The 25,273-nt window shown below is 53.3% G+C and overlaps 1 protein-coding gene across 4 annotated transcripts in view; it reads left to right on the forward strand.

Annotated features, from left to right (window-relative positions):
• Positions 1 to 1,524: 1,524 nt before the first annotated feature.
• DOCK11 (dedicator of cytokinesis 11) overlaps positions 1,525 to 25,273 on the forward strand; it is a 71,703-nt gene continuing 47,954 nt past the window's right edge. For 2 of the 4 annotated variants that reach the window (XM_044452651.1, XM_044452652.1), the window contains exons 1-16: positions 1,525 to 1,663; positions 3,079 to 3,168; positions 5,605 to 5,687; positions 6,411 to 6,480; positions 8,174 to 8,269; positions 9,389 to 9,523; positions 11,208 to 11,379; positions 12,346 to 12,425; positions 14,933 to 15,016; positions 15,928 to 16,068; positions 17,651 to 17,851; positions 19,200 to 19,322; positions 19,601 to 19,683; positions 22,192 to 22,314; positions 23,782 to 23,858; positions 24,715 to 24,905. In XM_044452651.1, coding sequence (XP_044308586.1) covers positions 1,640 to 1,663; positions 3,079 to 3,168; positions 5,605 to 5,687; positions 6,411 to 6,480; positions 8,174 to 8,269; positions 9,389 to 9,523; positions 11,208 to 11,379; positions 12,346 to 12,425; positions 14,933 to 15,016; positions 15,928 to 16,068; positions 17,651 to 17,851; positions 19,200 to 19,322; positions 19,601 to 19,683; positions 22,192 to 22,314; positions 23,782 to 23,858; positions 24,715 to 24,905 — 1,773 coding nt within the window. In that variant the 5' untranslated portion in view covers positions 1,525 to 1,639. Of the gene's footprint in view, positions 1,664 to 3,078; positions 3,169 to 5,604; positions 5,688 to 6,410; positions 6,481 to 8,173; positions 8,270 to 9,388; positions 9,524 to 11,207; positions 11,380 to 12,345; positions 12,426 to 14,932; positions 15,017 to 15,927; positions 16,069 to 17,650; positions 17,852 to 18,315; positions 18,472 to 19,199; positions 19,323 to 19,600; positions 19,684 to 22,191; positions 22,315 to 23,781; positions 23,859 to 24,714; positions 24,906 to 25,273 lie in introns of those variants that run through there. The other 2 variants (XM_044452653.1, XM_044452654.1) reach the window with 2 other exon arrangements.

Below are 25,273 nucleotides of genomic sequence, written 5' to 3' on the forward strand. Positions count from 1 at the left end.
GTGGGGGGGTTGTTATGCAAACTCACCTTTTGCCTTTATTTATGGGGGTCCTTTTCAGTCCAATAGTAGGGATTCCTTTTTGGGGGATGGGGTGCTAGAAGATGGCCATGTAAAAAGGATCGTAGAATCATAGAAGAGTAGAGTTGGAAGGGGCCTTGAAGGTCATCAAGTCCAACCCCCTGCTGTTGTAGGACACCTAGTCACACCCTCCCACTCAGATGGCCGCCCAGTTTCTTTTTGAATGCCTCCAGTGTGGGAGAGCCCCCCACCTCTCCAGGCGGCTGGTTCCACTGTTGCATTGCTCCGACCGTGAGGAAGCTTTTCCTCATATCTAGCCTGAACCTGGGTTGTCACAGCTTGACTTGATTATTCCGTGTCCTGCACTCTGGCACCAGCAAGAAGAGATGAGAGACCTTCCTCTTCGTGACAGCCTTTGAGGGACTTAAGGAGGGATTTCATGTCCCCCCTCAGTCTTCCCTTCTCCAGGCTGAACATGCCCGGGTCTCCCAGTCTGTCCTCACAGGGCAGAGTTTCCAAACCCTGGGTCATTTCTGTCGCCCTCCACTGGACCCTTTCTAATTTACCTGCATCTTTCTTCCATCTCGATGCCCAGAACTGGACACGGTATTCCAGGTGGGGTCTGCCTAGTGAGGAGTAAAGGGGAACTGCAACTACTTGTAATTTGGAAGTAATACTTCTGTTAATGCATCCCAAAATAGCATTTGCCCTTTTGATTCTACGATACACCCACACCCCTGTGCAAAATGTGGACCTTACCAAAACTTCAATGTGTGTGTGTCTCTCACACGCACTGGATCCACAAGGCCATGCATCTGCAACCTACACGTCTGTTGCGGCTTGCGGACCCTCATGGCGGTGGTCCTACGTAAAGTCCATTGCAGTCCACCACAAGAGCTGGGGGTTTTTTCCTGAAAGAAGGTGCAATGAAGCAGAGCAGCGAACGCAGAGGTTTTGCTTGCGGTGCCCCCGGAGGAGCAGCAGCTCAGGGCCAGTGCTTACGGCAGGGCAGTACCGCAGCTGCAAGGCTCGCTTCCCGGAGAGGTTTGGCTGCCTCCACATGGCTGTGCAGGCGCTGGTGTGGCAAGCAGGTGCTCTGTCTAATTTCTGATTGGGTGTGCTGACAGGTCTGGTGCATAATTGTCATTTTGGAGTCATCATTTTAATACTGTGGGTGGGGTGTCCTTTTTTCTCCGTGGGCTGTTAGCCACCCTGAGCTCTTTGCAAGGAAGGGGCATGGAATAAAACCATCCAGCAAACAAGCAAACCAAAGCTTGCCGTGCTTCTGAGAGAGCTTGGCCCTCTTGCAATTACCATGCGATCACCATCTTGCAGTCTTTCCCACAGTAACGTTAGTCAGTGCTGAATCCATTTTCCCGACGGGCAAGAAGCTGCCCTTTGTCTCCAGAAACGGTCGGTGGTGCGGGATCAGTACCAGTCATGCAGCCGGGACCAGAAACCTGCTGGGTTGCAGACTGTGGGAGGGAAGCAGTCTTGAGCGGCATTTTTCTGTCTTGTGTCCCACCAGGAAAAAACGAAGGTGATTGAGCCCTTAGATTACGAGAATGTCATTGCCCAAAGGAAAGCACAGATCTACAGCGACCCGCTCCGGGACCTGCTCATGTTCCCCATGGAAGATGCATCTGTGAGTTGCTTTTCGGGTTTGCGGGGCTCAGCCGTGACCCCAGCCGGCCACTTTTAGGATGCTTGTTCCCCTGATTGGCATTATTTGACATTGCCAGTTCCTCTGTGCCAGTGAGTGCTCAGAACAGCTTGCAGATGAAGAAGAATTGCGGTCACAGACGGAATCGAATATTTGTTCTTCCAGTGCTGTAACATCACTATTTTAGCTGTCAAAAGGAGCATCCATTCACACTGACCATTTTTCCGTTGCCAAGGGGCAGGTAAAAATTTAAAGCAGCGGCTGAATCAGGGACTGATCCAGAATGTTCTCTAGAATAGCCTCGTCCCTGAGGAGAGCAGCCGGCCGTGTTACACGGACCACAGGATGTGCGGCAGACGTGAAACGACGGGCTTCGCTGCATAAGCTGCAGCCCAGAACCCTCAGGTGGATGCCAGTGACTCGCTGGCTGGGCACTTTGGGAGCTGTCAGATTCCCAGGTGTTCTCACGAGGACCCCCACTGCATCCCGGAGACCTCCGTATGCAGGCGCTGCAGTCTGTCCCTCTGGCATTTGGTGGCTAGCTGACCCCTCCGTGTCCCCCTGTCCCCCTGCAGTGTTGTGAGCATGGATGCCTTCGTATGGAAGAGAACACTTGCCTCAGAGGATATGGTTCAAACCTCCTCTTCCCAAGCTGGGCTGCCACTCCCATCATCCCCAGGCAGCATCTCCAGCACATCACCAGGTTGGGAGAAGCTGCTGTGGCCCCTGGAAAGTCCTGCAGGATGCCTTGCCATTCTGCCTTTCCGTGCCGCTGCGGTTCAGTTCAGGAGACTTGTTGCCACGGCCTCCCAAGAAAGCAGCAGTGCGTTGCTCATTTGAGTGTGTGTGCGTGTGTTGGTGTTCAGACAGATGCAGAGTTGCCACCTGCTTGGCATGAAGACCAAGTTAGGCGTCATCCCGGCTGGGCATACTTACCGGGAGAGTACAAAAAAATCAAATGGTAGCCACCCCATCCCAGAAGCATTGCAAGAATTCTCACGAGAATTGCAAGAGCAGAACTGCAACATATTGGCACCTTCGGAACCTTTTAAAATCATTGCAGCTCCTCCTGCAACATGCAGAGCCACAGGGCTGGAGGCGTCCCTAGCCGTCCGCTCCGTGCAGGAGTTCTGCAATTGGAACCCCCTGGCCAGGGGCCCTCGTGCCTCCGCCCACTCCCAGGCCAGCCTGTCCTGCTGTCAAAGGGGCATCTCCCCCGAAGGTTAGCCAAAAGGTCCTTCATGCTGCTCTACCCCGTGGCTTCAGCCTTGCTCGGCATTGTCCCAGGCGGTCGCAGGAGGCTCCCCATTGTGCGCTTCGTGTTTCCCGTTCCCGGAGCCACAGTGTCTCCCTGGCTCCAGGTCCTGTAATCTCCAACTGTCCTTTGTCCCTTCAAGGTCTCTGCCATCAGCCGACAAAGGAGGACAGTGCAGTCCACGGTGCCAGAAGATGCTCTTGGAAAGGCCCAGAGCCTCTTCGTCCAAGAGGTAACAGCTGCTGCCAGGGAAAAGAGAAGTCTTGCTTCTCTTTCCAGATCCAAGAAAAGAACCTTTTCCGGGGTGGCAACCGCACTGTACCTGCTGCAGGTGTGCTTGAGGATTCCCCGTGGGAATGTGAAGAAACGCGGGGCACAGGATTAGTTCTTGTGTGGAAACTCTCGCCCCCTCCTGCCTTGTAAGGCGGCAGATATGGAGAGGTGCCGCCAGTCATTCCTTTTTGGCTTTGATGGGGAGGCATCGTGGCTCAGTGAGCACAGCCTTGCCTATAAAACATCCCAGGTCCGACCCCCTAAGTACCATCTCCAGCTGGAAAAGAGCCAGGGAGCAGGTGGGAGGGGGAACCGCTTTCTAGGGGGCCGTAGGTTTTGTTAAATCCATCCTGTCGGAATTTCACAGATCCATTTGTCTGCTCACTGATGGAATCCAGAGTTTGGGTTTTTAACCAGAAATTTGGTCTTCTGCAACTAACTTGCTTGAACACAAGTGTGCATTAGTGCTAATGCTTCATTAGTTGATGCGCATCAGCACAACTGTGCATTCATGCTCATTAGTGCAAATGCATATTGGTGCTTATTCTAAGTTGCTAATGTGCATTGGTTCATGCAAATTAGCGTAGAGCCTTCTCCCATTATGAGAAGTTCACAAATCTGCAGAATTTGCATGATTCTGAAAAAAAGGCAATACACTAGAGAATCCATATGTAAGATTCGCACAAGGCTCGTAGAGCTCGTTGCGGATTTCTCTGACAGCCTGCTCCTCCCTGGAGCCTCTGGATAGATGCAGCTCTGAGGCACCAAAATGGTCAAATAGTCTGATCCGAACTAAAGAGATGCCCAGTTTTTGATTTTGCCTGTTGCTCTTTTTTGTTATTGCATTAAATTTCACCTTGCTTTGTGCTCTTGTTGTATGATTTGATTTCAATTGGAAAAGGCTTTTGATAACATAGGATGGAAGAATGTCTATAAATAAGCAGCTGCACTATGGATTAAAACCAGCTTGATACTCACCCCGTTCCCCCTAGAAGGCTGGATGTTGTAGTCTTGTTAGGAGAATCCTATTAACACACTGGGAAATTGCTGGAGTCTTGTGAGGTGGAGGAGTGATGTTTTGAAATGACTTCACAAGGTGAGCCCTCCAAATTCTGCCACGAGGGCTGCGAGGCAGACGTGGCCTCTGGGGCCTGATTTGAGGCGGGAGGGCGGATGTCTTGAATATTTACTCCTGAGTTGCCACATCTCTGTTGCTTTGTAGCAAAGTTTTAGAATTTTGTCATGTTTCCTTCGTTTAGGGTTTTACTACATTCTGATGTAAATTACCTGCAGTTGTGCATGCCTGTTCTTAAATAAATAATAGATGCTTTGTATGACCTCCTGGTCATGAACGTCAGGTTGAGATACAAATCCAGCACACCGGTAATCCCAGTAAGAAATGGACTGTGCTCTAGCAAGATAATGTACCTGGAGTACTGGTTATCCAAAGCACATCCTAACATATGATGATGCATGGTTTATATATGCCCATATATGCCCTCCCGCCCCTTGAGATCAGCAACAGATGCCCTTCTCTGGGAACCCTCTGTGAATGAAATTAGGAGGGTGAGTACCCGGAGGAGGGCCTTCTCTGCGGTGGCGCCCCGCCTATGGAATGCACTCCCCAGAGAGGTCCGCCTGGCGCCGTCATTATTTGTTTTTCAGCGCCAGGCTAAGACCTTTTTATTTAAAACTTATTTTAAGTGTTAATTTATTGGTTGTTTGTAGGATTTTAATTTTTTTATGTTGAGATGCACCAGGTTTTAATATTTTTATTGCATAATTTTGTTCCTGTTGTGAGCCACCCCGAGGCTTTGTTGCAATGGGGGTGGCATAAAAATGTTCTAAATAAATAAATAAAATAAAATATTTGGAGCACAGCAATAAGCAAATGGGGGATTTTTACAAAATCATTAAATGTGTGGTTTGCCTCCCCTTTTATGAAAGCATAAGTACTCTCCCATGGAGTTATGGCATTTCCCATCAACATTAGGATATAAAGATTAAAAATAAGGCGTCTAGTCCTCATGATTCTGCATAGAGATGTGATTTTTAAAAAATCACTGTGAGCCAGCTTGTACCAGGTCAGACACCTGCTCGCCAGGGGTTTCAGACGAGTTTCCAGTCCTAGGAATTGAAGCCAGGGGATGAACCTGGAGCGTTCTGAATGCAAAATTTCTGCTGGACTTCTGGTGGAGATTGGGGTGGGGGGTTAAGCAATGGGAATGCAAAAGGCACTCTCATGCTCACATGCTTTTCCTGTATCTAAATTTGCAGTTCCTCAAAACTGTGAACTTGCAGTGTTGTTCGGGTTATGCCATCCTTCATTTTGCTGCCCTTCTTAGAAAAGTTTTTTACTAAATGCACAGAAACCTCTCCCTTATTTTCCTTATAGTGCATTAAAGCCTACAGTTCGGACTGGCATGTGGTGAACTACAAATATGAGGAATACTCTGGAGACTTCCGGATGTTGCCATGGTAACACTCTCTCCTCCCGGGCAAGCGTGTCCAACTCTGTTCCGGCCTGGGGCTAAACTCTAATTTGGGAAGGGGTTCGGAGGCCTCGTCCCGACGGGCACAGGGTGAGGCCAAAGACAGAAGGAAAAAAGTTAGCAGTATTCAGGGCTGACTTGGACACTTCTCACCACGCATGCGAAGCAGCTCAGTTCCGGTGGCGTCTCCTCGGGAGTAACCCGTCGGACCCGCTCCTACGCTTGCAAAATGCACAGCTCCGTTTAACGACTTGAGGGTGTAAAACTGCCTCCTGGTGTTTCTGACTTGAACTCCCCGCAGCCTTTCCCAGCAAGACCAATGCCGGGGATCCTGGGGGTTGAAGTGCGGAGTATCTCGATCGCAGCCATTTGGCAAAGGTGCTGCAGGGAAGCGCCCTGTATCACTGGCAAGCTGTAAGATCTGGCCAACAGATCTCGGGGTTCTGGGGCAAGGCTCCGTGGGCCCCGCAAGCCTGGAGTGGGCAGAACCAGGCGGGGAGCCGTAGGCGGCCCAGCACAAGCCCTGCTGCCCGGGTCCCGGCCTTGCGAAGCGGCCCTCCTGCCCGCTCAGGGGCCTCGGCATCCCCTGGCCAGAGGGAGCTTCTGGGTGCACCTTCAGCAGCTCGCCGGTTGGCCCGTCGCATCCTGCAGAACGACAGCGGCTGCTCCTCCTCCTGCACGGAGCCTCAAACCGCTTGTGTTTCCTCAGCAAATCCTTCCGGCCGGAAAAAATCCCAAACCACGTGTTCGAAATCGAGGAGGACTTTGAAAAAGATGAGGTAAGGAGAAAAGGGGAGCGCCTCAGCCCAGGAGGCCCAGCTTTTGGCAAGATGCCTCCCCCGAGGGTGGAAACAGCCGTGCTTCCACTTGCGTGTGCTCCTAGGCACGCAGGCGCTGCCTCAATTTGGGGTTGCTTCCACAGGCCCATCCTGCAGGTCCCTGACATGTTGGGCAGGAAGGATTTAGGGCATTGTTCCCGTCTCTGGGAAACTGTCAGGGCCCCTGCAGTCCATGAGGGATTGGTCTTCGCCGGAGCCTCATCTGGCTCCCTGTGAAACAGTGCGGCTCCGAAGCTCACGTAATTTTATGCCAACAGACACTGGTAGCAAATGCCTTATTCCACTTTCCCCAACCTCGTGGCCTCCAGATAAGTGGGACTACCTATCCCAGCATGCTGCACGGAGCACCGCCGTCCGGCTCAGCTGTCCCTCGCGCTGCAGCCTGGGCCATGCCGCGTTCCCCGCTTGCAGCCTCTCCCTTTCGCTCCACCGCCCCTCTCTGGCCAGCAGTGGGTTTGGGGCCGCAGAGGAGATATTTCTTCTAAATATTTGTATTCTATTTCACTGTTTGAATTTTCAAATCTAATGTGAGCTCTTTAAGTGGCTGGAGAGGGTCCAGAGAACAATAGTCTTTGGACAGATTTGGAATGTGCTAGATAAGAAGTGGCACTTGTGGCTGTCACGGCCATGTGACCGGCAGGGGACCGGGGGAGACACCCCAAAAGCCCAGTGGGGTGCATGTTCTCCTCACGCACTAAACATTAGAGCCCAAATCAAAGAGCAAGAGGAGGACTGTTCTGTTGTTACGGAGAAGTATCCCGAGTAAACGGATCTAAAGCTGGTCTGGAGTGTCTGTTTTATACCTGGGCCATCTCTTTCCAGGCTTGTGTGAGCTTGCGGCCTAGTGCCTTTAAGACGAATTTTTAGCTTTCGCACTACTTCGCGTGCACTGTGCTCTCCCAGGAAGGAGCCCGCGGTGGCAAATTAGCTCGAGCAGATCAAGGCCGGCGTGGGCCAGGGCCTTCTGGAGAGCATTCCTTCTTAGCAGCACCATAAGTTGGAAATGGCTGAAGGGCACGTGAGAACAAGCTCACGCAGACTGTAGAGGACGTTGGTGCGAGAGCAAACACAAGCAGCACTGTCACACGCGCCCAGATTACACTCTTCCTTGCGGGAAGCGGGGAAGCACAGAGTGCCTGCCTGCACGTTACGATCGGCAGCAGCCTTCCTCACCTGCCCACCTTCAGGACCGTGTGGGGGTCAAACCCCTGAGAACGAGAGTCTTTCGGTGCCGCACGCCTCTGCCGTGGGGAGCCTGCCAGGCCTCGTTGTTGCAGGCATTCGGGAAGCCCCGAGGACGCGGTCGTTTGTTCTAGTCTTCCTCGATCCTGTTTCGCTGGCTTGCTGTGGTTTGGCGTTGTAGTGGTAGATTTTCAGCACCGCCTAGGGCCAAAGCCTCTACTGTTGCTTTTGCAGCAGGGTGCTCCCGTTTTACTACTTCATTAAACAGAATAGAGAGTGAAAAGGCGCTGTGGATTTACCCGTAGCGAAACGGCCGCGTCAACGCTCCGCACGACGGCAGTTCAGCGATGGCTCGGGCTCGGCCCTTGTTCCAGGTTTTCGTTCCTTGAAAACCGGGCCTCTTCCTCTCCCGCTTGGCTTTTCACTGCGCACCTCTGCCCCGCTTTTCCAGGACTCTTCCTCGTTGTGCGCGCAGAAGGGTGGCGTCATCCGGCAGGGCTGGCTGTACAAGGCGAACGTCAACAGCACCATCACGGTGACCATGAAGGTGAGAGCTGCCCGGCAAAAGGCCTCCTCCCAGATGCTCGGGGGAGGGTGTGTGGGGCAGCTGTTGACCCCCCCCCCCCCGCTTCTTACGTCCGGGCCCAGCAATGTTCATCCAGGCTGCAGAGCTGGGACAGTCCAGGGCGCACAGTCCCCGTGGCTCCACAAAGAACCGGTGTGCTGCAGGAGTGGGGCAGGAGCGGCTTCAACTCCCCACACAGCCATGACCGTCCCCAGACGACGCGGGGCCGGCCGCCCTGCTTCATCCTCCTCCGCTCCCAGTCTTGGGGCAATGAGCCACTTGGGGACTCCTTTCTGGCTCTGGGGGTGTTGCACCCCTTGGTGGGAGCAGCTCCCCAGAACTCTCGGCAGGAGCTTTTCCAGCCCAACCTGGAGGTGCTGCCAGGACCAAACCTGTGACCCTCGGTGTGGGGCAGGGCTTAGCTTCGACATGGCAGGTGCCTGATGCCCCTTCGGGCCTTACTCTTGCCTCCCCGTGTGGGCCGAGATGGAAGGAAGTGCCTCAGCTCCCCGCATTGCTCTCCAGAGCGTGCCGGAAGCTGAAGAGCCCTTTCTCTGTCTGCAGCTGCACAGCTGATTCACGTGCCCGGCTTTGAAGCATGGCGGAGAAAGGCTGCAAGCTGTCAGCCCGCCCCCACTGTCAGCCAGGCGGGCCCCGCTGCAGCACCGCAAGGTGGCTTTCTTTGGGTCTGATCCTGGGGGCGCACGCATGGCAAGCAGCTGCTTTCGGTGCAGCAGATGCCACAGGCTAAAGCTTGCAAGGCGCATCTTGGTGCCAAGCTGTAGGAAATGGAGACACGGTTGGAGCATCCCTTGTGACAGCGAGCCAAGAATGTCCCTGTGGCCAGAGCAAAGTCTTGCTCCCACCTGCCTGCCTTCCAGCCCTCCCTTCCAAAGCCCTCCCCAGGTCGAAGCAGTTTTCTGGAAAAGGAGGTCCCGCAAATCGCCGGTGTGCATTTCTTCGTCCCTCAGCCAACATTTTGCGTGAAGTCAAAGATTCCAAGCAAGGGGCAAAATACCAACCGCTCCCCCGGCCGAATGTGAAGCGACCGGGGCCGCGGGAACAGGTGCAAGAGCGACTGACTTCTCCTTCTGCGTGCAGGTGTTCAAGAGAAGGTACTTCTACCTGACTCAGCTCCCTGATGGCTCGTACATCCTCAACTCCTACAAGGATGAAAAGACTTCGAAGGAGTCCAAAGGCTGCATTTTCTTGGATTCGTGCATCGATATCGTGCAGGTAGAGCCCTCCAGGAACTTGCTCAGGTTTATCTGGCTGCTTTTGGGTTATTGGATGCCCCCGAGGGCGCAGGAATGGCGGCGCACGCCTGCGAAATCCTCTGGGTTCCCCCTCGGAGTGCTCCGAATTACGAGGCTCCCAGGCACGCAGTGTTTTCTCTGTAAAATATCAAATGTATGTTTGTGCGTAGACACGTATCTTCAAATGTTGGATGAACGTCACCTCTCCATTAAGTCACTTTACAGAAGACATAACAGGTCTTCCTTGCCCTTCTTGGGAGTTGCCTGGAGATTCTGCATGCCAGAGCAGGCATCACTTGGAGTGGGAGTCTTGCACTAGGACCTATTTTCATTTTTACTGGGGAGGTAGCAGGAGCCTGATCCTGATCTTGAAAGCCCCCCGCCCCCGGATCCAGGGCCCTATCAAGCGAAAAGGCAGCAAAGTCCTGTGTCTTGATGTGCCTGGAAGTGCTGCCGGTTCCTGCCCAGGGCCCCCAGAGCAGCCCACAATGTGCTCCGCAGGCTCAGGGACCTGCTTGTGGGAGGCTAATCGCAGCCCCGCAAGTGCCCAGCTCGAGTCCCGCGGCACTGAGGACCGGCGCCTTTCCCCGGTGCGGCCCCCACCCCCAGACCCGGAAGCGGCAGTGAGGAAGAGCATGGCGTTAGTGGCCGTGGCGCTCAAATGGGGGACCCCCTCCCTCAAGACACACTCTTGCTGCTCTTAGCACCCGGCCACGTGCATTTCTCACAGACTTGCTGGAGCGATTGGTCTCCCTTTCACGTTCTTCGCCACCTTTGTGTGCATGGGCTTAACTGTTTACAGAAAACCGTTCTGTTTTTACAGGTTCCGTTGTTTGCTGCGGGGTGTGTTAGGTTGTCCTGGAATGGCATCTTGTGGTGCCTGGTTGTGAGCTGCCTTGAAATTTTGTAGAAAAGCAGGCTGTAAATCCACCTTCAGTTAAAACAGTGGAGCAGAAATTCCTTTGGATGTCTGTGAAAAATGTGTTCTTTAGAGCATCATTCTAGTTTGGCTCGGCATCAAGCTTTGCAGAATGATTAAATCCCAACCCAGAAGTACATTTAGTTCCCCCTTTTGCTTCTAGGATTTCAACACCCATTGCCCACCTTAAGGACTGGAAACTTGCTAGAACTTGCCCACATGGAGGGCCAGGAGAATGCTGAATTCAGTCCATAATGCAAGATTTAATGCAAGGTGTTGCAGATTCAGAGAGAATTCATTTTGTTGCTGTTCATTCACAAAGTTATGCCCAACTCTTCGCAATCCCCATGGACAATATTCCTCCAGGTTCTCCTATCCTCCACTGTCCCTCGGAATACACCCAAGCCCACAGCCACCTCAACCTCTGCCATCCCTGGGAGAATTAATAGCCAGCATCAAAGTCCCCATTTCCAGCAAAGTGCCCGGCAGACTTCCCCCTTCATTCCAGCTGGCAACTGGGAGGTTGCACCATCCAGCACCCTTTGTACAAAAGATAAACATCCTGCACCCAGAAAAGCAGCACCTCAGTGAAAGCAGTGCTGCCTTAGTCCTCCCCTTGACAGGCTAGCTTTCAGTGTGCTACGAAGGGGATTTTTTTCTACAAAGGAGGATTCCATCTCAGGATCGCGAAGGAAGGGGCCTCCTCCAGGCTTAAGGAAGGCTGCTTTTGCATGTTCCCCTACAGTGCCCCAAGATGCGGCGCCATGCCTTCGAGCTCAAGATGCTGGATAAATACAGCCACTACCTGGCTGCTGAAAGCGAGCCGGAAATGGAGGAGTGGCTGGCCACCTTGCGGAAGATCATCCAGGTCAACACGGAGAGCTTGGTGCCCGAGAAAAAGGAGGGGTCCTTGCCTGGTGAGTCTGCGGTAGAGGCTTGCACAGGGCTTTTGCAGGGAGTGGGGGATGCACCACAGCTTTTGGGGGGTCAGATGTGCCCATGTTTCTCCTTGGGGGCCCACCTAGCTCCCGGCTCCTCCCTCCTTTTATTCTACTCCTTAAGACATCATTTGATCCTGAAAAGGGAGGTTAGCATGCTGTGAAGGAAAGCACTGCCTCCCAGCATGAATTCTCTTTGCGGTCAGAAGCGGGGCCTCCTCCTCTGACGCCCAACGCCCAGCTCTGCAGCAGCATCTACGCTTATTCTAAAGCGTTTGCGGCGCTGGGGAGAATTCTCAGAAGTGCTCATTTGCTCGTGTGGAACTAAATTTTCACTCTTTAAAAAGCCCAGTGTTGTCAATGAGAAGAAGACAGAATGAAAGGCAGCTGTCTAGCCACAAAAGGCAGGCTGAACAGAGTTAATCATCCATCCGTGCCTAATTTCACCCCCACCTCTTAAAAGCCGGCTCCAAAGAAATGTTTTGCAAGGGCTTTGGAGAACAGGCAGCCTCCGGTGAGCAGCGCCCTCTAAGAGCTGGGGCTGCCACGGAGGACGCCTCACCGAGCTCTCCTAGTTGAGACGCTGTCAAGTACGTTCTCACGTGCAAAATACCTTCTCCCCACTGTGGTTGTTTGGTGTGAAGTTTCACACAAACAGTGTGGCTCTCCCTTGGTTCAAAGCAACTCTCTGGGCAGAGAATCCAGCCAAAGGAGGAGTCAGATCTGTGTGCGTAGGGTGTGTGTGAGAGAGAGAGAGGGAGAGAGAGATTGGCTGGAATGTGACCTCGCTTGCTGGGCTGGAAGGCCTGGCCGGTTTCCAGACACCCCCACCCGGTTTCCCAGCCTTGTGTTTATGACGAAGCCCCTCGGGAGTGGACGCACCCCCACAGGCAGGCCAAGCGGCTCCGCACTCATTCGCAGCATCTGCGCTTTGTGACTTTACAGAAGATGAATCAAGCAGTCAGGGAAAGTCGGAGAACATCCTGGAGAGCCTAGAAAGAAGCATGCATCCGGAACTTATGAAGGTAGCTGCCGCGCCGGTCCCTGGTGCGAGTCACGGGGGGGATCTCCCTGCTGGGTTTTGAGACTTAATATGACGGCATTGTGTGCAAACTTTTAAGGGTATTCACAACTATCACAACTGTTCTTGTGCTCAGCCGCACCAGATCAGAGCTCTCGTTAGAAAAGCCAGGGCCTTTCTGGTAGGTTTTATGCCTGCAGGTCTTGGAGGTGCCGCAAAAGCAGCTCTGGCATGTTCGTTTTGTTTTACGAGAAAATGAGAACTGTACTGAACACGGTTTTTCATGTTCCAGGAATTTCACATAATTGTCCTCATAATTCTTGCACAATCCTGTAAGGCTACAGTGACTCACTGTACGTAACAAGCGTGGAGGCTTAGAGAGAAGCTTGTGCCTCCCGCAGGGTGGGCTAAGGGGTACCCTCCAGTCCACTTTCTGATGTGCTATTTGTGCATCAGTAGTCCTCCTGACGAGTCCTTCTTGGATATTCTCAGCAAGTGCCTACTTTAAAACATCCCCAAATTCCAGCTTCCTGCCTTTTGCAGGATTTCTCTCTAAACCAAAATCTGCCCGGGGCACAAAAGCACCCTTGTAGGAATCCCTGTAGGGATAGTGTCGTGCATGCAGCTCCGACAGAAACAGTGACTCACGAGGAGACCTTGCACTTGGCACCCAGTGCCCAAGAGTCACCCCACAACCCAATGCAGGGACGGCTGGGCCAGCTGCTGCGTCTTCCCCTGAGCCCCAGCACGTTGAGCAAACGCCTGGACCGTTATCAGAGACAGAGAGTCATGAGAAAGGGGAAGCTACAAGTCCTACTCAGAAGGAGGCAGAGCAAACTGCCTCTTCCCCCCCCCCGACGCTGATCTCCCTGAGCCAGAAACAGAAGACACAATAGGTGTCGTGGATTTCTCAAGAGCCCAGAACAGACGCATTTTACGCCAATTTGAACAGCTGCAAAGTAGCCTGCGCAAGAGGGAGGGAAGGCGTGACTTGGGAGAGCGACCCCACGTGGGCTCCGGAAGAGCAGCCATTATAGGGCTGACATCTGCTTAGCAAGGACCGCTTTTAGGGAACTTATCTGTAGAATTGTAAACCTTGTAGACAATTAGCATTAAAGGACTTTAGTTTTATTGCTCTAGAATGTGTGGAATGTTTACATGCCGGGCTCCCCCTCATGACAGATAGTTGGATGGGAAACTTTTATACTCCAAGCAATAGGTCCCAAACCCAGGAACAAAAGATAATACAGACCATCTTGGTCCCTTTGGCAGCCCAAAACCTGCAGCAGACAGAAGTGAAGTCTACTGAGGGAAAGCATCCGTTTTCTGAAGAGCTGTGCAGGAACCTGGCCAGTTTGTCTCTTAAGGGGACACTGGAGTTGCTGGAGTCAGTTGCTCATGGTGGCGCTGGGTTTACGTCGTGGCCCAGCCACAGTCCTGGGGTCTTGCAAAAGCCCACAAAAGGCTTGAGGCTGGACAGGGCTCAGGTTGTCCCCCAAGGGGAGAACGACTGGCCCTGTCTCCATGTTCTTCATACCATGGGAGGTGGGCTTCTACTCAGCCTCAGTCTCAGGAGAGGAGACCCCAGCAGCTGGGGTGGGAAGAGGGCGGCTCTCCAGATGTATCACTGAGTCGGAGGGTGCTTAGCCTGACCCACTGCTCAGAGCAAACTCCGCACAGGCGCTTCCTTGGCAGATGTTTTGAACTTCGGCTCCCATCGCTGCCCAGTGGCCAATCTGGCAGGGACTTGTGGAAGCTGAAGACCACTCCACCGGGAGATCTGCTTCCCACTCCGCTCTCCCCAACAGCGCCTGCATCTGCACAACCTTGCGGTAGCCAATAGCCAACAAAAACAGAACCGGGCAAGGGCTCTTTAAAACGCATGGCAGACTCCTCCGGGGAAACTAGGCTGGCTGCATGTCAGCCCTTCTCCCTGTTCAGTGCTTTAGACGGCTTCAGCTCTCCTCTGAGACAACATCCCTTGACGTCCGTCACCACCGTCGTGGGGAAAGGCTCTGCTGCAACCAGCCAGGCCCTCTGGGAGCTGCCCGTGGTCCTGATTTCCCTCACCCCTGCTGCGGGAGACGTGTCCCGCCTGATCTGACTCTGGGTATCGCTGAGCAGTCGAGTGGAGAGCCTTCCCTACACATTGTCCTGGGCGATTCCATTACAGATCAGCTTTTCCTTGCTGCCCTCAGCTCCACAGAAAGAGCTGTCTGCATCAGTGTTGCAGGGGGAGGAAACCCAGGGGTGGCCGGGGAGTCGGGGCCCCCGTGGGAGCTGCCGTTAGGGCCCTGAGGGCCACTGGTTGTGCAGTTCTGCCTTAGAGATGGCCAGAAATAAGAACGCCCCGCGTGGCGGCATAAACCACTCTGGACTGCTCACACACAAGCCTTTTTCCTGCACAGCCTTTTGCTTTCTAAAAGGTGCTTTCCAGCGCTGAGAGTCCTGCTTCACTCTGGGCTCTTTTTCTGAGATCTCCTGCTTACGCGTGTGTTTTCTCTGTCTCAGTACGGAAGAGAAACGGAGCAGCTGAACAAACTCAGCAGGAATGACGGGAGACAAAACCTCTTCTCTTTTGATCCTGAAGTTCAGGTAATGCAGCAGCGGTCGCACAAATCCTGCCAAGGGTGCTTATCCCGGTTACGAGCATGATGAGTTTGCAGACTTACGGAAGGTGCACGCAGCGTGGTTGTACTTTTGTCTGCACTTCTCAGAACAGAGCGATGCGGTTCCTCAATCGAAGGAACGTGTCCCAGAGTTCACAATTTGGGGAAAGTGTGGGAAAAATATGTGGAAGGATTACACGGACATGATTGGCACATGAAGGCATGTAACAAACCTCCTCTCAGACTCTGCCTTCCTCGCAGTCCTATGTAGTCAGAGCCTGAAGGCCTCTCTCTTGACCCCGAAGGGGAGTTCCGAGGGCAGAAAATTCTGTGCGCGTCATCACGTGTTTCAGTTTCCCTCTGGGCTTGCATGCATTTGTGCCAAGGGAAGGAGAAGTGAAAGAGTCCTCTTGTGTCTTAGCTTTCCAACTTTCCCCCCATTTTGGTCATGCATCACTTATCCAAAAATAGCCCTCTTTTGTGGAATTCAAGGCAGACAATGCAACTGAAAGTCAGAATCATAGCAATATCAAAAAAGCTGTTCCAATCCTGGAAGCAGCTGCGTCAGATTCCCCCAGATTTTCTTTGCCTCTTTGTAAACAGCCAGATTTTCCCTGGGCACCAGCATGGCATCCCGGAGTGTCAGGGCCACAAAAAAGGTCCCTGTTCTTTTGCCCACCTTTTGAAGCTCGGACGGCAGGATGGCAGGGGCAGGATCTCAGATGCTGGGCGGGGGGCTGGGCAGGCCGGCCTGGGAGTTGGTAGTCCTTAAAGCAGTTGGGCCCCCCCACCCCGTTTGTTAAACTGGGGGGAGGCTAGTGGAAAAGATGCATTTCCTGTGCCCAGCCAGCTCGCTCTCCCCCTCCATATTTCTTTATTTCTCTACTTCTTTCTTAGAGGCTAGATTTCTCTGGAATGGAGCCAGACGTGAAACCTTTTGAGGAAAAATGCAGCCAGTCCTTCCTGGTGAGATGCCATTCCTTGACGTTCAACCTCCTCGCCCACCCAAACGACCAGTCTGGGGACCCACCTACAAACGTACGTACCACCAAGTGTTTTTGTTGTTACTGGAGAACCTTTGAAAATTATTTGTTGAATAATCCAGTTGACCGGTTTTTCTTTATTTAAATTTTTATTTTCTGCCCTTTAGCATTTGTGCTCAGAACAGATGACTAGAAGCATGTATGTGCTTTTTGACCCAAGCTTTTAGGGCAAGGTACATAACAAAGTGCAAACCATGAAACCGTGAATGAAAACAGACACAATGCGACCAAGAGAAAATGGGCGGCAGAGCAAAAACACCTCATCACATAGAAACCAGCAGCAGAATTAAGTACTAAAAGTGCTAAAGCAATTATTGAAATGCCTGGGAGAATTAAGAGGTCTTGGCCTCACACCAGAAAGACCATAATGTGGGCACCAGGCAAGTTTCTCTGGGAAAATCATTCTGCAGGTGGGGTGCCACCCCTGAAAAGACTGTGCCTCTTGTGTTCACCCACCTCACCTCATTTGTCAGGAGCACCTGGACAAGGATATAAGATAACCACCTGGAAGGAAAAATTGAAGATATAATGTAACAATCTTCCCCCCCCAAAAAAATCATACTGTGACAGAGAAATCAAGCAAAAATAACAGATTTTTAAAAATCTTTACAATCTTTTCAGCACCAGGCAAAACAGTCCTCTTCTCCAGACATTTCAGTAATTGATTTTATACTTGGGTATTATTTATACTGGTTTTACCTTTAATATATTTTCTTATCAATATCTGACCTCAGCTTTGTTTTACTGTAGGCTGTTTTTATTATTGTTATTTTATGTAATATTGTAATCTGCTTGGAGAGTCTTCGGACCAGTATAGTGAAATATAAGTTGAATAAATAAAAAAAGTTGAATAAATGGAAAAATCACAGATAGGAGGGACAGCTGCTTTTGCAGTAGAGTGTGTGGAAAGATCTCGGAGTCGTCGCTGGCTGCAGCATAAGTACAATTCTGGAGCAGGACGTGGCTGCGGAAAAGGCAAATGCCATTTCAGGTCCCGTCGAGAAGAGTCTAGTTTCAGAGTCATGGGACCTGATAGCCACCCCCTGTTCTGCATGGGGCAGACTTCACCTTGAATCCTGTGCCCGGTTCCGGACACCACACTTCACATGTTACAAAGGATTCAGGCAAATTTCAGTGATTTCCAAGAAGGGCAGCAAGCATAAAACAAGGGAGCAGAAACAAAGCTCTGTGAGGGAAGCGGGAGGGAACTGGGTGCGTTTGGCCCAGGGAAGAAAAAACACAGAGAAGGCACGATAACAATTTTCAAGTACCGGGGTTGTTGCAGAAGAGGGCCGAAACCTGTGCTCTGTAATCCAGGGCTGTGAGACACCAAATTAAATTAAGCAACAGGAACGTAGATTTGCTGAACTTCAGGGAAAATGCCCCCATGGTCCAAGCAGCCAGACGATGGAGCCAGCTGCCCGGGGGGTCGGGAGGGCTGCCCGCTCGGGAGGTTGCCCAGCATTGCGTGGGCAGCCGCCCACAATGGATTCCTGTCAAATACCCATCATTCCGATATTTTATAAGTGCATTTCTACGAACAGGTTCAAAATAGAGACCTTCCTTCCTATGTCCAGGTGGAACCATTTTTCCTCAGCCTCGCGCTCTTTGATTTGAAAAGCGGTTGCAAAATTTCGGCCGATTTCCACGTAGACCTGAATGCTGCAGCCATTCGGGAGATGCTGGCGGATAGTTCGTCTCTGGGCTCCGGAAGTAATACCGCAAAGAGCCACTTCCTTCCCGGACTTCCTGAGTCTCACCTGCTCTTCATAAAGCAGGTGAGCAGCTGCGGATCTGGGGCAGCAAGCGTAACCCCGTGGGACCGATGAGATCTGAGCTAGAGTGGAGGACCAAGGATGAGACCTCGGGCTTGTAGGGACTGCTTGGAGAAAGTGTCGGCCTGGTTCTCAGCAGCTGTGCAAAAGGCAAGCTGCAAGCTGAACAGACTTAGGAAGGGCACTCAAAATGAATGGCCAGGTCATCCTGCCTGGAGGCAAGGCAAGGGTGCAGCCGTAGCGTGCTGTCTGCAGTTCTGGTCCCCGGACCTAAAACAGGATATTGCAGGGTTAGATAAATCTGCGGAAAGGGGCAGCTAAGCTGAGCCTGTTCAAGAAAAATGGCAATCTCCGGGGCTGCTTAGCTCAGAAAAAGGGCAAGTGAGGGGAGATACGGAAGGAGGACCCGGAATGGTGCCCGGTATGAGGAAAAGGGATAAGGAGACACTTTTTGCCGCCTCCTGTAGTATTAGCAGCCGATGGGATCATCCCATGGTGTTGCTTGGTGAAGGATTCAGGACATCCAGGAAGATCCGTCTGTACGGCACTCAGCATCCAGTTGTGGAATTCATGCCTGCGACTGGTAGTGCTTGCCACCACGTTGGATGGCTGTCCATCTCTCGGTAAGGCTATGGGGCAACATCTGTGTGATGATACAGGATCCGCCCAGGAGGCGCTGGGCATTAGGAAGCTTTGGTGACTAACTTGCTAGTTTGTTAGGGCTTACTCACAGTCTTGCAACTTTCTTGCAGCATGTGTGTCTGTGTCTGTTGAGTGTGTGTGTGTGCATGGCTGCATATTCAGCCATATCCAGCACCACTGCTCCAAACATGCTTCTGCATGATTGGCACCTACCGAAAGCTGCCGTGCCCCCTTCCGCCTTTCCCTCTTTAACCAGTTTTCCGTGGAGGGAAGGAAGGTAGAAGCCTCTCGACAAAGCAAGAGGCCTGCTGGTGCAAGAGGCTGCCGCCTGCTCCACCCAAGCCTGGCCGTATCCGAGGCAATGGGCAGCACAGCAGCACACCAGAGGCCCTCTCGGGATGTGCCCGAAGGGTGGCGTGGCATGGCGTGGCGATCCACTTGCTTCTTCCTTCCTCGTGGGGAATTGAGCAGTGTCTCCCCACGTTGCTGCCGCCTCCTCCTGCATAAGGCGTGGCACTTCGTGGAGTCGCCCGACCAAATCGATTTGTTTCCTTTGCATTTGTTGCAATCTGCGCAAGCCACCTTTCCGGATTGAGTGCGCCCAAAGCTGTAAATGAAATAGAGTCTCTCCCATGCGCAGCTTCTTGCGCCGCTGCTCCGTTCAAAGGGCTTTACGGCCTCTGACATTCTGCTCATCTTTTGCACAAAGGGCGTCTTCTCCGTATCCAACCCGCACCCCGAAATTTTTCTGGTCGCCCGGGTGGAGAAGGTCCTACAGGGAAGCATCACGCACTGTGCGGAGCCCTACATTAAGAGCTCGGACCCCGCGAAGGTATGCCCAACCGCACCCGGTGGAACTGCTCATTGAAATGTCACCCCGCTTTGCCCCGCTGTGCGAGAGAACGATCTGGGGGTATAGAGGGAATGCTGGATGGCGTGGCAGATGTGCTCAGTGGTCCGAGGGGAGCATAGACTTGCGCCTCCGGCATGATGGGTTCTCTCTTGGAAACCATCCTCTGCTTGATGATGCTTGCTGGCGAGACCTCATTTGCCTTGCTCCGAACATCCAGACCGAGCCGGTCCATGTGTGTCCCGTTTCCTACCCTGCAGACCGCACAGAAGGTCCACAAGGCTGCAAAGCTGGTGTGCAGTCGCCTCGGACGATACAGGATGCCGTTTGCTTGGGCCGCGCGGTGAGTGTGCCCTGCTGCAGAGCTTCGTGGCTGCTGGTGCCTGAGCATCCTGGGAAGGGGCAGAGCTGGGAGCTGGGCCACGCCACACCTGCCGAAGAGAGGCAGTGCCTGGAGGGTCAAGATGGGGGCAGTTGCTCCTCCCACTGAGTTGGCCACCAGCCAAGGTCCCACAGCCCAGCAGGGCCTCACCGGTGGAGGCCACCTGGACACGCTTCTCTTCCCCAGCATGGCAGCCTGCATGGCTGCTCTGGCCGGGGCCGTGGCGGTGGGGAGGTGTTGTGGCCCGCTCGCTCCCGGCTCTCAGTCTGCTGAGCAGGTGGGTGGTGGCCAGAATCAGGAACGGAGGAAGAGCGGCTGGCGAAGGCGGTGCTGAGAAGGTCAGCCCAGTGAGGAGGGGAGGAGCAGAGGAGGGTGCCTTGCCCGGCACGGGTGGCTTGTGGCCGTCCCACCCACCACGGAAAGGTGGTCCCGGCCAGGTTCTCCCAGCCTGAGAAGTCCGCCCCCCTAGGCACCAAGCCATGGTATTTTGGGCTGGGTGGGACCAGAAGCTGGGAGAACACCCCGAATCGTGTTTTTGTTTGCTCTCCTTGTTTGGCGCCTCTAAAAAAACGTGTGAAGGCCCCTGGCAAAAGGCGCACGTTTGCATCTCCACCAAGGAGAGGGTGATGCTGTCTCCTCTGGATGCCCCTTTTTGCTGTGGGCGCTGAGCCAAACTCCCCTCTGCCGCGGTTCTGTCCCAGCAGACGATTGTGGAAGATGCCAAACCTTTTGTCACACGATCCTTTGGCCTGGAGAGGAAAAAGCGTGCCTGACCAATAAATGTCAGAGCCTGCGGAAGGGGCAAGCTTGGAAGGGTGATGTCAGCGGATGTCCAGCGTCCCCCATGCCTCCATTTCCACTGGGCCTTCAGGCACCAGCTCCTGGCCTTGAGCAGCTTGGTTCTAAGAGCAGGTCCTCGCGGAGCCACACAACTCTCTGCAGGCACTGAATGGCTCCCCGGGGGCGGTGCGCTTCCTGGAGTGCCCGCGGCAGCAGGGAGCAGGCCCACCTCTCCAAACATGCGGCATCCTGAACGTCTTAAGGGTTACCCCCTTCCCACTGCAGCCGGGAGCTGCTCCCTGGTTGCCCTCCGCCTCGCAGCTACTCCCGTGGAGGGTTGCACAGTTGGTAACTTTCATGTGGGGGGGGGGTCCCAGTAGTGGTGGGGGACGTGACCGGAGAGGGAGGGCTTCAGCCTTCCCCAGGCACTGTGATCCTGGTCAAAACCGGGGCACAGGGGCTTCCTTTATTCCAAGCAAACCCAGAGGGATCTGCATGCTGCGCTGTTCACGTAATGCATAGCCTGACCCTTGAGCTTTTGGACAGGTGGAATGAGCAGCGTTTTCCACCCAGGGGAAACACTTTCCTTTTCGGCGGCTTGGCCGGATCCCAGCCGGGGGGGGGGGGGGTCAGGACTTTGGGCAGCATGACTTCTGGGGCATCCGTCAGTAACTTTCATTTTCTCGTATCCACTGCGAATGCAGTTTGGTGGGATTATTAAGGACAGACCTGACCTCTAGTGGTTAGCAAATGGAAATGTCACCCTAAGCAACATTTGACAGGAACTCGGAGGTTCTTGCCTTGGTGGAACCGCAAGAAACAGGCCAAGCGTCTTTCCGGATCAGACCCCACCCTTGAGGATCCCCTTTCCCAAACTGTGCAGCTAGGGATGTGCAGGGCACTGGGCTCAGCCCCATTCACACTTCCCAAATCAAGCACGGATTGGGAGGTGATCTGTAGTCCACATCTGTAGTCAACACATTTCCCAAGCAAACAGAGAGATTTGTGGATCCAAAAACACACCTGGCAGCACGCATGCTTTTTAATAATGCATGGGAAAAGTGGGTCCTTCTGAGAAATGTGCACAAATGCACTTGGAGCGAGGGAAGAAGAATGCTTATGTTTCAAAGATGCATACAGCCGAGATGTACATTTGAAAAATGCATGAAAATACACTTGGGTTTTCATGCAGAAAGAAAAACACAAAGGTTGCCATTGAGTTGGGGTGAGCTTGGAGAGGGTACTCAGAGAGCCTCAGTGAGCTCTGTTTTTGCCGATCCGCATCTCCCTGAGTGTAAGAGACTTGGCGTTCTGCACTCAGAAGCAACAACTCCAGGAGCTTCTTTCTGTCTGTTCACCCCACGTTTTGCAGTTTTCCTAAGTCTTCATTTTGCAGAAATCTCCCAGGGTAGGCAACTGGATGTTCTGAACTGTAGCTCCCACCAAATGCAGCCCCCATGGCCAGTGGAAAGAGATTCCAGAAGCTGAAGCCCAAAAGTCCTGGCCCCATCTGCGCTCAGCCGGGTCCTCGTTCAGACAGCCTTCTTTCCAAAGCATGAGGCCTCAGCCATGTCGGCCTTTTCTTACAGCGAGGTTGGCTCTTGGGGCTTTTGTGTGAACCTGACAAAGCCTCCAGAAGCCGACACGGGCTCAGAGACGGTCCTCGCATGTAAAATTTTTTCTCCCCAGGCCTGTCTTCAAAGACTCACAGGGCACCTTAGATCTCGAAGGGAAATTCTCTCCCCTGTACAAGCAGGACAGCAGCAAGCTCTCGACTGAGGACCTCCTGAAGCTGCTAGCGGAATATAAGAAGTAAGCACACTGCAGGGACAGCTGCAGCCCATCCCCAAGCAGTGGGGGGCAGGAGAAAATCTTGGGGCAGGGCAGCCCGGAAGAGGCTTCCATCCTGGCGCCATTACCCCAAGTTGCACTGTTTAATGCGAGTGGTGAAGGGAGAGCATTTCGGAACATGCGGGAACATCGTTGCAGTCAGAGCCCGGGAGTGCAGCGCCCCGCTGAGCAAGCTTCCCGTGGGTGACCTAGGCCTTGTCCCAGAGAATTCGTTTCTCTTGGCCGCACCGTTTCTGGCTCACGTGACGGGACGCTCTTCCAGGCCAGGAAGATCCCCGCGTGTCACAGTCTCGCTCACAGAGAAGGCCAGGCCCACCTGACCATCCTCAGACTGCTAGTCCGTGTGGTGAGGGTGCTCCGTCCATCACAGAGGGCCCCACTGGACGCAGCACAGCCCAGCCAAGGGCTGACACCCTGTCGAGAACGAGCTCTTTGTTTTTGTGGGGTTGCGAATGAAATGAAACAAAAGGGCCGAGCTCCCTGGTGGATCGAGCCCTGCGGTCGCCCCCCAGACGGGTCTCCCCAGCCACCGCAACGCAAAGCCAGTCGTTTCCTGCAGGGTAAAGAACACCTGCTGGACCTCGACTCTTGCCTGCGCTCACATGTGAGACCAAACTGCGGTTCAGCGTTCACCGAGCGAACATCCATGTGCTCACACCTTTCTCCTGGCCCCGTCCTCGTCGGCACTCGGGTTCAATCACATGCTTCCTAAATGGCAGAGCTGTGAGCAGGAAGTCGGCAGCTGGCTCTCAGCACCAAAGGGGTGTGGGCACCGGGAGGAGAGAGCTCTGGGGGCGCCCCCAGGTCAATGTTTACATACATTTCTCAGGAAATTGACCTGTAATGTGGCTTGTGTGACTAGCATTATCCTTGCCCTCCAGGCCAGCCTTGCTGAACCTGGTGCCCTCCAGGATGTTGGACTGCAGTTCCCATGGACTCCCACACTGCCTGGGAATCATGGGAGTGGTGATCCATCTGGAGGCCAACAGGTTAGGGGAGCCCCCAAGCTCCAGAGTGCAAAACAGCGTGTAATGATTTACTTTTGCCTTGGCTTCAAGCGCAGCCCTCGTGGCTGCTGGCAGAGCAACCTGCCCAATTCCTTTCTGTTGCGATGGGCCTCCCTCTCGCGCGGCATGGGCCTCCTCCCAGGCAGACCTGCTGCTCTAGCATTTCCTCACACAAGGCTTTATTGCCTGGCCCTCACCTCCACCCACCCGGACTTACCCTCCTCGTTCCTCAGGCCTTGATCTGCGACTGCAGTTTGCTGACAGTCCAGGACCCCTTCACCTCCACTGTGTGAACCCAGATCCCCAGCAAAGCTATACAGTGGTCACGCATGCTCTGGCACCTTTTCCCAGTGCGCGCACAACAATCCCCAGCTTGGTCGCCTTGTGTCTTCTTTATGGCTTTCTTTCTCCTTTTCTTCAGACCAGAAAAGACAAAGCTGCAGGTGATCCCTGGGCAACTAAATATCGCACTGCAGTGTGTCCCGCTGGACTTCTCAAGTAAGGAACTGGACTGTTTACTGATTCAGCATCTGCCTCTTCCTTTTGGGTTTTCCCAGTATTCACAGAGTTACCTGTTGCTGAGCCACAGATAATAAAGACATTGCTGGAAGAGACCCGCTTTTCCCTGGGGCCTTGACCATCATTTATGTGTGCCAGAGGTAATGCTGAACCATGGTTAATGCAAGCCATGATCTGCACTTCCTCTGAGCCTCTTCCAGGGCAGGGAGCCAACCCTGGTTCCTCAGTCCTCTTCTGATCACAACAGCTATGAGAACTCTCCAAGATCTTGGTTAGGCATAATGCCTGACCGTGGTTCAGGAGAATAAATCCTGGGGAATTCTTACTCACTTTCTCCTGGTCACTCTAGCACATAACAGCCTGACAGGATCAGGCCAACCCTTCTAGTCCAGTACTCACACGGTAGCCAGCCCCGTGAGTGGTTGTAACAGTAGCAGCATCAAAGGAGCCAGCTGCCCATGTGAGCGATCCACATGGCCTGCGCCGGGACTAAATTAATACTGCGATGGCTGGACTGCACATATCGTTACTCCTTTGTATTCTGTAAAAAATACAGCACCAAATAATGTTGCTGAAACGTGAGCTGCCGGGCAAGCAAAAGCGCTCCCTCCCACAGCAGCCTTTCCCGGTGTTTCTTATTTGCCCCTTTCATCGCTCTTAGGGTTGCTCAGCAGCGAAACCTTCGCTGTAGTTTGTGGCCTTCACAGAGTGAAGGTGGCGCCCCAGGTGTCTTGCCAGGCGTTCTTGCGCCTCTGATGGCCCCAGGCCGAAAGCTCCCTTTCCTTCTCGGCTGCGACTTCTGCCTGTCGGACGCCAAGGTTTGCTTCCTCTCCAGACTGCGTCACGGCCTCTTACGTGCCCATCAAGCCCTTTGAGGTGCCGGAGCAGGGCGACGGCATTGCTGTCGAGGTGGAAGAGTTTGTCCCCAGGGCTGTGAAGTACTGCTATCCGTTCAGCATCTACAAAAACCAACTCTACGTCTACCCTTTGCATTTAAAGTACGACAGCCAGAAAACGTTTGCCAAGGTAAGCGTCAACCTGCTTCTGGCTATTCAAGGTTTGGGGCCATGAGTCCACAGAACAACAAAAAATGGCTCATTTTCCCTCCATGGATTTGTCCCGTCCTCTTTTAAAGCTGCTCAGCTCCCGTTCACACTGGCAGCCGGTGCTGCATCTCGTGGGAATGAATTCCATAGTGGAACTTTGGCCTGGGTGAAGGAGTCCTTCCTTTGAGCGGTCCGAATTCTCCCACCAACTGGCTTTATGGGATGACTCCACTGAGGTCTAGTGTGATGCGAGAACCTCCACACCACACACAGTTGAAGTCGCACTGGGATGTGGGAGTCTGTTTTCCCCTCTTCTGGCCAAGGCAGGCTGGGCAGACCCAGGTTCTG

This window comes from Varanus komodoensis, unplaced genomic scaffold (genome assembly GCF_004798865.1).
Source record: "Varanus komodoensis strain SLA01 unplaced genomic scaffold, ASM479886v1 scaffold74, whole genome shotgun sequence".
Taxonomy (NCBI): domain Eukaryota; kingdom Metazoa; phylum Chordata; class Lepidosauria; order Squamata; family Varanidae; genus Varanus; species Varanus komodoensis.